The sequence below is a fragment of the Brassica oleracea genome, chromosome C2, assembly GCF_000695525.1.
Source record: "Brassica oleracea var. oleracea cultivar TO1000 chromosome C2, BOL, whole genome shotgun sequence".
In the NCBI taxonomy this organism is placed as follows: domain Eukaryota; kingdom Viridiplantae; phylum Streptophyta; class Magnoliopsida; order Brassicales; family Brassicaceae; genus Brassica; species Brassica oleracea.
Window position 1 is genome coordinate 8,533,640 of NC_027749.1, and position 12,397 is coordinate 8,546,036.

At 33.2% G+C, this 12,397-nt stretch overlaps 1 protein-coding gene and 1 pseudogene across 1 annotated transcript; both read right to left on the reverse strand.

Moving 5' to 3' along the window:
- Positions 1-1,879: 1,879 nt before the first annotated feature.
- On the reverse strand, positions 1,880-5,449 carry LOC106322886 (annotated as a pseudogene).
- A 1,199-nt stretch (positions 5,450-6,648) lies between these two features.
- On the reverse strand, positions 6,649-7,447 carry LOC106323357 (uncharacterized mitochondrial protein AtMg00810-like). The gene is made up of 3 exons (XM_013761497.1): positions 7,338-7,447; positions 7,240-7,295; positions 6,649-7,139 (listed from the first exon to the last, which is right to left on the reverse strand). The coding sequence occupies exons 1-3, from the start codon at positions 7,445-7,447 to the stop codon at positions 6,649-6,651; spliced, it is 657 nt and encodes a 218-aa protein (XP_013616951.1).
- Positions 7,448-12,397: the final 4,950 nt, after the last annotated feature.

Here is a 12,397-nt window from a genome sequence, read left to right on the forward strand (position 1 = left end):
CCAGAATCGTTAGCTTCTATGACTCTATGAACCATAAAAAATTTAGAATCAAAATCTTGGGTTTTTTTAGCTCATTGTGGAGAGAAAGTGAGAGATATGTTGTGTTTAGTTCACAAGAATGGAAAAAGAAGAAGGGTAAATCGATTTTGGGAGCATTAAGAGCTTCAAATTGGTTGTTCATGGTGGTTGTGGTATTGATGACAATGGCAATCTTGTAATTACTTGAAGATGATGAGGGTGAGAGAGTAAAGATGTCATTTTCGAAAAGAAAAAAAAAATTGATGGCATTTTCGTAAATTATATGAACTTGTGGGGTGAATAGGGCAAAACCAATTTTAAAAAAAAAGAGGTTAGTTTTGTGTTTGACTTTAAGTTGTAGGTCAATTTTGCAAAAAACCCTAGAATTAAATCAATATTTTGGTTCACTTTGTATTTTCGTAGGCTACATGAATAGCTAACTGAACACTATTTTCAAAATTTTCATTATTATTTTAATTTCACCATCTTCTTAAGTTTTAAATAAACCAGTACCATAAACACCTAAATCCTATATCGATTATATGTAATCTCAAAACGATAATTTTTGAAACTTAATAAATCTATATATTGTCAGATTCATGAAATATTATAGAATACAATTATTAGTTCTCACAAATTATCAAATTCTTCCAAATGAATTCTAATTTAAAATAAAAAATAGTATATAAATAAATTCAAAAAGTTTTATTTCATGACTATTAGTTTTTTTTTACAATTAATCTACTAAATTGATTTTGTATCATGCTGAGATTTTCCTAAGAAAAATATTTTTATATCTTTTAAAATATCAGTTTTATCTCTATCTAACAACTTTAAAATTACACAATCATATTTTTTAGAAATTTTATATTAAATTTAAAAAAAAATATTTTTCGTTATTTTATATCACAACTGATTGATATTTGGAATTCAACAAATGGGTAATAACCTATATATCCTTTTCCAATTTATCTATCAACTTAAAATGGTATCATGTTGATATGGTTCACGCAAAACATTTTAAAATTTAGTCGACATTTACCATTTATTCTTCTGTTTAGCAACTTACTAATATACCTACTCATTGTTAATAAATATATCCTACCAACATTACGAATATAAATATTCAAAATTTTATCGATCATAAATACTATATATTAAATTTTATGATTTTCTAACAGAAGAGCAAAGTCGCAGCCATAGTTATCTCGGCCGTTAAAACACTTTTTCGTTTTTTTCAGATCTGAGGCCCTTTCCGGTCCGGTTTTCTACACCGGTGCTGTGGGAGGGTCTCCTCCTCCTCCTCCTTGTCGTTTCAAGTTTAAGTTGATTTTTCTGTGTTTGGTTTTTGTTTCTCCGATGTAGTTTTGGTGTGACTTTCCGATGAAGGATTCTACCTTGTATCGAGTGATGTTGGGATTCAACGTTAGTAAGTGAGCCCTCCTTTTTAGAGGTGTTGATTTTTGGTTACTATGGTGGTGTGGCTTTGTTGTCTTGTGTGGTTGTATGATTTTTTGCGTGGTGTACGGTTTACATAAACAAATTTGGTGGCCAAGATGGAGACATATATAATGGAGAAACATGGAGGGCACATCCTTCGAGCATTATATATTATATTAGACAAATATATAGACGATGGACAGATACAGTCATGCAAAACATTGTGTGGTTGGAGACAAATGGCGATATTGATAGAATTAACTTTCTAAGAGTATAACAAGAGGTACTCTTTGCTTCCTTGTTTTCAGAGTGGCCCTCTTTTTGCTTTACACAAAAAGAGAGTAAATAAATGGGTTTTATTTACTCTCTTTTTGTGTAAAGCAAAAAGAGGGCCACTCTGTAAATTGGTTTCCAGTTCTGTAAATTTTCAATCATTCACTTTGATTAAGCACAAAGGGAATATAGCCCTTTTGAGTTTTGAAGGTTATAAACTACAAAAACAACAATAACTCTTGTTCAATAAAAAAAATAGAATAGAATCACTAATCCACATCATAGAAAGCTGGTTGTGGTATTGTAAAATTTATTAGTCTGCAAAAAATGATCTCTAGGAACACTGGTTGTGTTTTAACAAGAAGAGTTAAGTCACTCTTCTGTGTTGTAATGATGATGAGCCGACCATACGGGATCAATTCTTGTCAGGTTCTTGATGTACTTTTTGCTGGTTTGCATAAGCTCGTTGAAGAAAACACACTCTGGTTTGGAACGGAACAAAACAGAAGTTGGGTGGATGTGCACAATCTCACCACTTTCCAAAGCCCTGTCAAAGGCATGACATGATTACAAAAGTTTTGTTCTTACATGTTTAAACAACAAATGAACCATTAACTATATATACCTGTATGTACCATCCATTTGTCTCTGAGCTGCTATAAGGAAAAACGATGCAGCAAGACATCTACGGTACTCAAGCATGTCATTTCCGCATGAAGACACATTAAAACCCATCTGTTCAACGTTCCCACGAATTTTTCTGCACAACAAGCATATATGTGCATAGCTTTCAAAACTGATCACAAGACGGAACCAAAATCATGTGCAAAAAGAAGACATGACATACCTATAAATGTCACGAGCATGTTTCAAGGAACGGCTATTCACGAAGTTGTCCTTACACCATTTTCTCAAAGTTTGATCAACTTCGGCTTCTTCACTGTTTTCCGCCTCCAAGAACTCATTCGACTCTCGATAAACACCAAGATAAGTTAGATGATCCCCTTCAACGCTAGCAAAGTGGTTTCTTGAAGTTCTTGCCTGGCGAAACAAAGATACAGCTGCTTTCATGAACTTGTATATATAAAGAAAAAAAAAAGAGATAATCTCTACTCAATCACCTCTTCTCTCTTCTCACGAGGAGGATCATAAAATATGGATTCCACAGAGAGCATTGCAACAGTGATTAACATTTCCTCAAGACAGTTGGACTGATTCGCCAAAATTAGAGCTCTTGAGTAAACTGGATCTAGTGGGAGCCGTGCCATTTGATCACCAGCCGGTTTTTCTAGTTTGCAATCATCCGTCAAGGCACCAAGCAAGTGCAACTCCGCCAATGCTTTTACAATGGCGCTCCTGTTTAACATCAGATGACAATCTCTTTTTAAAACCAAAGCAATTAAGTGAATAGATACTTCAGCCATGTGGCAAAAGGAAGTACCTTGATGGTTTATCTATAAAATCAAATCCAAAAATATCATCATATCCCAGAGCCTTGAGCTGCAAAATGACATTAGAGAGATTGCATCTCTTGATTTCTGGTTTGGTTGAATCCTCCAGCTTCTCAAATTCCCTCTGACGATAAAGACGAAAACATTTGCCAGGACCCTCACGTCCTGCATGTCCACTAAAGTAAAAGCCAAAAGAAAAAGAAAAAAAGCTTAAAAATTGCATGAAAACTTCAAAACTCTAGCTAACCATCAAAAGTGGAAACATAGAACATGGTACCTTCTTTGAAGAACCTGTGCTTTTGACGTTGGAACAGCATCAAGCGTCTCCATTCCTTTGCTAGGATCATAGGTTCGTGCCTTAACACGCCCAGGGTCTACCACATATCTTATTCCAGGAATTGTAATCGATGTCTCCGCTATATTTGTGGCCAAAACCACCTAATATATGAAAAAATACCGATTAGTTATCAACGTCTCAACCATATACAATGACTGTTGCTGAACTGAACATTTCTAACCTTACGGAAGCCAATAGGCGCAGGAGCAAAAACTCTCATCAGCTGATCTGATGGAAGTGCAGAAAAGATAGCCAGTGGAAGTATTTTCCTCTTGGACAAGTCTTTCAACAGATTCAATCTCATCTTGACCAGTGAGGAAAACAAGTATATCACCTGGCTTCTCCTCCAAATGGATCTTTAAAATAAAATAAAAAACAAATGTTAAAACATTAGATTTAAGGTTTTAAATGCTGGATAGGGTAACACGATCAATATATTAACCTGAAATATAGTGATGACCAAAGCTGCATAATCTGTTACAGGATGAACAGTGTAAAGAATGTCCACAGTGAACTGTCTCCCTTGCACATGAAGAGCTTTGGCACCACCGTAATACTCAGAGAATACACGTGCATCCAAACTTGCAGACATGATTATCAGCTTTAACGGAGATATTTGACACCCTCTTAACACACCACCAATCTCATCGTTTGTTTTTGCTTCTACTTCTAACCCTTTATTGCCAATTGACCGATCCAGCTGCACCTTTTTAAGCAAGGCCAGTAAAACATCAGTATGAACAGTCCTCTCGTGGGCTTCATCGACAATAATGACTGAATATCTAGAAAGAAGCGGATCCACCAAGGCTTCTCTGCAGAAAAAAAAAACAGTGATGAGAAGAAGAACAATCACAGGATTATCTATCATCAAAGAGCAGCATAGAGTTTCTGAATTTACCTCAACAATAAAGCATCAGTCATGTATTTTAAGCTCGTGGAGCTACAAGTAGTATCATCAAACATAATGGAGTAACCAACCCTTTGGCCTAATTGAACATCACACTCCTCAGCTACCCTTTTAGCAACAGTCACAGCAGCGATACAACTCGGCTGTGATATCCCTACCATCTTTCCTCCCCGACAGAATCCAGCATTGAACAGAAACTGAGGCAACTCTGTCAAAAACAAAAAAAAAACATATGATGCAACAGAAACTAGTTAAGAATTGACCATAAGGTAACTAAGAAAACTTACGAGTAGTCTTCCCACTACCGGTTTCACCAACAATAATCAGAATATCATTCTTTTGAACCTCCTCAATAAGACGTTTCTCCACTGTTATTAAGAAAAAAAATCATAGTTAGTCTCCACGGACATCGAGACGCAAGTATGAATAGGGTATATAAGTGAAATAACTCGCACCTGAAGCAATAGGAAGAGACTTTCTATGTTCTGCTATCTTCTGCCTCCTCATGCTGTGATACGCCCACATTGAAAAATCGTTACTTTTTGCCCTGGGAATCATGTAAAATTGCTTTAGAAAGTAGAGAGACTAACCTGAAGCGAGAAGCAACTGGAGTTTTAGGGTTCTGTTTGAGTTCTCCTTGCGCCGTTGATGTCATCTCCCAATATTTTCACCGAGATTTGAGCACAGCAGCGTGAGAATTTGCAAATCAGGCAAGAGTTTATTAGATTTAGGAATTGTACATCTATTGATATGAGCATATAGCTCAGAATATATACAGAGTATGAGATTACAAGTAAGGAAGTTAGAATATATACGACATTAAGAGAGAATCAGACCGTTAGTGATTGATATAGTTTCTATGTCTAATACGCCCTCTCAAGATGGACCGCCGTTGGTGAGGCCAATCTTGACACATAATAAGTTGAATCGAGGCCGCGGAAGAGGTTTGGTGAGTGCCTCGGCAAGTTAATCAGCAGAGGAGACATAAGAGACTCGGAGATGACCAGACTGCACATGGTTGCCAACAAAATGATAGTCTAGTGCTAGGCAGGACTGGCTCTGGACTAAAGCCCGTAAAATTTAAGTTTTGAGCCCACAGATATTAAATATTTTAGGAGCGCCATTTCAGTCTGGATGTACTTTAGTCTAGTGGTTGTAACCTGCTGCTAATGTCTTCTTTTTAAAGGTTCGAAACCCACATTCTCATTTTTCTTCTTTCTTCCTTTTTTCCCCTTCTTTTTTTATGATAATAATATTTTTCCCTTATCTGAAAATAACAGAGTTATACGTAAGACTTGTGCTTACATATCCTAACAACTTAACTCTTTTGTTATGTATATTACATTAAATAATATGTTATAAGATAAATAATTTAATCAAACAAAACTCAATTATTTATTGTGTTTTATTAAAAGTGAGTTATCTTCTCCATCTATCTTTCTTTTTTATTTTTTTTAGTTTTTCTAAAATAGCTATGTGAATATAACATATTACAACAATAAACTTATATTATCATTTGCTCAGTTTCAATGTTTCACTGTGAAAGATTTGCCGGAATAAGTCAGCCTTTATTATTATTATTTTTTTTTTTTGTAATTTGGTTAGAAACTTTTAAAATTCAAAAAAACTTAAAACTATCCTATTGTTTTAATATTTTTCTAAATTTCTGTGAAAACAATTAAACTGTCCTATCTAGAAATTATACATTTTGTTGTTTTTAATCTTAATTTGGATTTGTAAAAAAAAAAGAAGCTATTACCAAATTTAGTTTTAAAAAGCTATTAGAATAGTTTTAGAAAATCAACCAAGTGAACTCTAACTAGGAAGGGAAAAAGGCAGACAATGTGATATGCAAAATGTTTTGGTGTTATTTTCTTTTGAAAACAACTTTAGCTTTATATAATATTTGATACAATTTTGATTATATAATTAAAATACAGTAAATTTTAGTTATTGTAAAGGGGCAGCATTTTTCTCAACCGCTTTAGGCGCCAGATAAGTCCGGACCGGCACTGGTGCTAGGTGCTTCATACGTGAGTGAAAGACAAGATTTGCAGCGAGATATGTAGCACCAATGTTATCACAGTATATGGTCGGCTTGGTGGAGCTGCGAAGTCCGAGTTCAGCGAGAAGGGAAATCAACCAACAGACCTCAGCTGCAGTGGATGAAATGGATCGATATTCTGCCTCAATTGAAGATCTTGCAACACCGGTTTGTTTCTCTACCATGCAATGGGGTGGCTCCCATAATATACAATGTCAGCGCCAGTAGAGGTGTAATCATCTTTGTTGCCATCCCAGTCAGCGTCGATAAAAGCATGGAGAGTTGGAGTGTTGTGGCGAGGAAGGAAGATACCGTGCACCATGGTTCCAGAAAGGTATCTTAAGATTCGTTTGACAGCAGCCCAATGTTCATCGGTAGGTTGATGCATATATTGAGACATTTTGTTGACTGCGAAAGAGATGCCTGGTCTTGTTAAAGACATGTACTTGAGGCTCCCAACAACTGCACGAAACTGTTTTGGATCATCAATTTTATGGCCAGAGTTGAGTGTGAGCTGATCGGGTGTGCACATGGGAGTTGCGACTGATTTAGCGTTCTTCATGTTTGTCCTGTGAAGCAAATCTGCAATGTAACGCTTTTGTGTTAATAATAAACCCTTTGGAGAATGAGTAGCTTCAATACCAAGGAAGTATGATAATGTTCCTAGATCTTTTAAAGAAAAACGTTGAGAAAAAGATAAAACAAATCTGTTTAGTTGATCAACGTTGTTGCGGCAAGTATGATGTCGTCCACGTATACTAGCATATACAAGAAGACACCATTTTTTTGTTGTAGATAAAGAGGCTTGCATCAGCATAAGAGTTCCTGAAACCATAAGACAAAAGATAAGACTTTAGTTCATTGTACCAAGCTCTCAGAGCTTGTTTTAAACCATAGACAGCTTTCCGGAGTTTGCAAACTGCAGCAGGGTTACCTTTATCTTCAAAACCCGGGGGTTGCATCATAAAAATCTTCATCTGTGAGGTGCCCCTGCTGAGCATTAATTTCTTCCCACTGTCTTTCTCCAACGAGGATCCTTGGGAGCTTCTGCTACAGACTTTTTTTTAACAGACCATTGTTGTTAAACTTCAAAAGATGTGTAAAGAGTAAATAAATTTAACAGTCTAACGAAAAGACTATCAAAAACAAAATTCCAGGTATATATAAGTATTGTATTTCACTAACTTTTTATCATAAAGAAAGTATGGCATTTTGTATTGTTTCTTTCAGATTGATATTTTTTTTTATTTTTTCTGGCACCAAAAATAAAATAAAATTCATGATGATAACATCTACAATATCATTATTTTGTGATTTTACTACATGATTGGAGATTTGGAATTATTTGTTATATCTATCTTATTAAAGTAGAAGTACTTTTAAAACATGTTTGGAAACATGGATAGCAGTAAAAAAAAAAAACATTGTTTGGAAACATAGAAAACAATATATTAACAAAAGTAATGGGCTTAAGTTATTAAGGAAATCCATTATAAAAATTATATATCTGAGCCGGTTTTAAAATATACAAATGGTACTATCTAATTACCTAAAAATATATATTTATATAAAAAATCAAGTAAACATCCGTCCAGATCAAAATCTAGTATGACTTTAAAATGATTGAAGAGGTAGAGCAGCCTTTAAAGGGCTGTGTTGATAAGTCGTGATATGAAAACTTGTCGTGTTTTATTCAGATACATCCCACCATCTTACACTCGTATCTACTTAATTGGTTTAATATGCCGATGTAAGATCACCTTCATTATTTTAGTGTTACGTACACTTAAGAGAACTTCAGTATTCTAAGAACATGATTAATGGAAGTTCTTAAGGGAATTCTTAACGGAATATAAGAACCCGTCTCTTAACTAAAAAAGCTAAGAACCAGCTCTTAAATAAAAGATTTAAGAACCGGTTCTTAGTTTTTTTAGTTAAAAATTAAGAGACGATTTCTTATATTCCGCTAAGAACCCCACCCTAAGAATTCTTCATTAATCATGGTATATTACCGAACTCTTCCTCACAACAAGGATCATATCTTTTTCATGTATCTAGAATTTCGTCATCTCCTTATAACGTTGTTGAGATTTAAACATGTCACTAATTAATTATTGCATACCTACGTACTCGACGAGTGTGTATCCTACTTATTGGTTTCCAAAACCATATATATCTTCAGGTTCAATATATGGCAAATAGCCTCATTAAAAACTATCGATGGACCCTCTTCAGGCGAATGATTTTTTTTTAACAAACTCAATCTACCATTACTTCTTCTTTTTTTCGAGAATTGACATCAATCTACAATGACTTGCCAACATAATAAAAGCAAACACTCAAAACCTACAGGTGGACCTCGCTCAAACTCAAAACAAAAATCATTTGCGAAAATACAAACTATTTGTGGTTCAACTTTCAACAATCCACGTGAGAAAACTAGATATGTTTTTCCTATATATTTGAATCAGGCATTTGAGAGAGGATGAAAATGTAGAGGAAGGGCACAGACACAGTAACTGATAGACTACTGATAGATCAATTCACCTAATGATTCTTTGTTCGTTAACCTCTCGCTATCACTTCCATCTTTCTTATAAAAATATATATTTTTCTCACCTATCTTTGAAAATTCAACATCGTCTGAATTTGAGAAGTTTATATTGGATTTGAGTTGTGGTATGTTGATCGTTGATATTGTCACGGTAATATCAGCGATGATTTTTTGTTACTTTTCAAACAACATGTCATAATCACTATTTCTTTCTTCTTTGGTGGGTGTGGCAACCTCTAACGATAAAACTTACAAAGTACTATACTAATTAAATTTCAAGTCAGAGCAGATATATAGTCGTTTAGTTATAGATTATAGTCTTCACATTCTATAAATTAACGGTTAATTTATAGGCGGCGTTGGCCATCTTTTGTTTTCTAGGTTTGGTATGCATTAAGTATAATAACAATATTTTGTTGGAGTACTGTAGTTTTGAACCGGATATATGTTCCAATAAACTAAACTTCGAGAATTTAACTTTTAAAATACGAATCCACATGAAAGGTGAAAGGTGAAATCCTGAGAAAGTCGTGGTTGCATGCATGGAAGATCAGCTACTTTTGCCAAACTTATGTTTTTTTTTCTTTTTGAACAAATCCAAACTTATATTCTTCCCTCGATTAGTTATATGATCTCGGCCCCAACATGGATTGAGACAGACTAAAATCACAAACCGATATCACTCTCCGCAGATTGGTCGCGCAAATAACAGTCTTTTCCTTATGGTGGGAGAGAAATAACAAGACTCCATAACTCCATATCAGCACCTGCAACAGTTACTTACAAGAAGATAGACCGGTTGGTTAGAAACGCAATACTAGCACGAAGGGAGCGCAAGAAATTTCGCAACCTGATGTCACTATGGCTGAAGTTTGACTAGTCTCTGCAGTCACCGAAATTATTCCCGTTGGCCATTCTTTGTTTTTATTTTTTTTGGCAAAGAATAGCTAGAATGATTTAAACCTTTTGTACTAAGCAAACAAGCTCATTTTTGAAAAAATGAAATTCATATACTTATCAAAAAAAAAAAAAAAAAAGATATCACTCAACATTGTGGAAAGATCATAAGTAAACCTGTGAACGTATTTTGTAGCTTTATCTTCATAAGTGTAATACAATTGTCTTATAATATTTTGTAAGTGTGACCGCCTACAGCTATGACATTGTTCTCAGGATATTACAAATCACTTTCCTATATGTCATATATCATTTAACTACTCTAGTTTAAACACATTTAAATCTAAAGTTCTCCCTTTAATGTGTAACTAGGAAATCTGCGCAAGTAACTAGGTTAAAATCTGCGCTTTACGCGGGATGAACATTATATATAAATTATTTTATGTATTATATATTTTTATATATTATAAAATAATAAATATATATTTAATAATTAAAAATCAGTAACTATTAAATATATAATTAAATTGGTGCAAATATATAAATCAATTTTATTAATCCAAACAATATTTTTTTTCTATTTTATGTATTATATATTTTTACATATTATGAAATAATAAATAGATAACAAAAATTTTATTATCGAATTAATAGTTTTACTAATTTATATTTTTTAAAAAATTAAGTTGTCAATGTTCGTCAAAAGCTTTTATCAAAAACAAAATTGTTCAAAGTAAATTCCAAAATTAGGATATTTATATTTTATATGGTATATAATTTAATTTAAAATGAAATATATATAAATATATATCTTTTAATCTTCATAATTAATTAAATTATACATTTTACTTATATTTTTTTGTAATCATTTGTATTTTTTTATAACAAATGTTTTCAACCATGGATCACAAAATTTGAGTGTGAGACTTTTAATAGTTTTTGTAATTTATAGTCATTTTTTAAAATTCAAAATATAACATATACAAAAAATATAAATTTTTATTATATGGTTAATGTGGTTGCTTAATTTATTTTAATAGTTTAAATTAGAAAAAATGATAAAAGATACACTATTTTTCTTTATCAAATATTTATTATTCAAAATCATTAATTGCCATATATAATTTTGTAACATTAGGCAATTTCGTAATTTTTATTTAAGGAAATAATAAAGACCATTAATAATAAATTTATGGTTAGTTTAATAAAAAGCTTATTATATAATTAGATGAACCAACATATTTCTCTAATGATTTTAATAATCATCGTAGTGATGACACGTGGTTACAAAAAGAAGTTGAAAAATAAATGCATTTTGAGAACATAAATAATCAAATTAATTTTTTTTTAAGATATTACATTTTTTTTTAACCATTGCTTCACTTAGCAGATCAAGACATCAATTCACACTAGCCAGCCCAACAGAAAACAATAACCCAAAATTGTGCATGACTCATCTGATTTGAAATCGATCCGACCAAACAATCATTGTGATAGGAATGTGACATTGAAAATCAAGAATAAGCTTGATTTGTCATGAATCATGAAGTGGATGGTCCAGACCATACAAGTTCAAGACTAGAGTCCATTGGAAGTTTACATCCAGCCACATGGAAGATCCATTTAACCTTAGTCTTTATGAGTTTGACCATATCATTATGTAGAGTATCTTTGTAATCAATTCTCCCTTTTACTCCACCTTGTATGAATCACTATATATAGTGGTTGTAAGCAATAAGAAATATACAACACATTCTCACAAACCTTCTCTCAAATCTTAACACGTTATCAGCACGAAACTCTCTCCACCTGAGCAAGCTCTCCGCCGGCGACCTCCTCTCCTCCGGCCAGCCCCACGCCGGCCACTTCTCCACCTCTCTCCACTATCCGCAGATCATCTTCCTCTCTCTTTTAAGGTGGTCCATTCAGAATCCTTGTGGTGAAAAGGTAAAATAATCTAACCCTAAAATCTAAGAACACCACATATCTGAATTTTGATTATAAAGATCTATATGAATCTGAATTTTATATGAATCCTAAAACTTATAAAACAATAGAAATCTATAGATATTATAAAATAGAAAAATTTGTAGATCTAAAATCATCTCAAATATTAATTTTGAATCCATGATCTATATGAATCATGATTCTAAGAACCTTTTGAATCATAAACAAAATTATTGAAAGATTGAAAATCCCCTTATCTAAAAGCCATTCATAAAATCGGCTGCTCCTCTCTCCTTTTTGTCATCCATGTCACCCATGATTCAATCCTTTGATTGGCCTAATTACCAGATGTGAAATCATGAATGTATAATCTGGTCTAATCAAAAACCCCATCAAAATCCTCAATCCAAACTGATGTGTTGTTTGCCAAATAAAATCGGTCATTACACACATCAAACTTTTTCTCTTGCTTGGTTTCACAACCAGCAAAATCCAATATCCAAAATTCAAAAAAAAAAAAAAATAATAA

Excerpts from the sequence above, each read along its gene's own strand:
- LOC106323357 (XM_013761497.1), bottom strand. The coding sequence starts at position 7,447 with ATGAAGATTTTTATGATGCAACCCCCGGGTTTTGAAGATAAAGGTAAC. Across the intron at positions 7,296-7,337 it reads AAACAAGCTCTGAGAGCTTG|GAACTCTTATGCTGATGCAA; the intron begins GTACAATGAACT and ends TTATGGTTTCAG. Across the intron at positions 7,140-7,239 it reads CAAAAAAATGGTGTCTTCTT|ATCTAGGAACATTATCATAC; the intron begins GTATATGCTAGT and ends TTTCTTTAAAAG.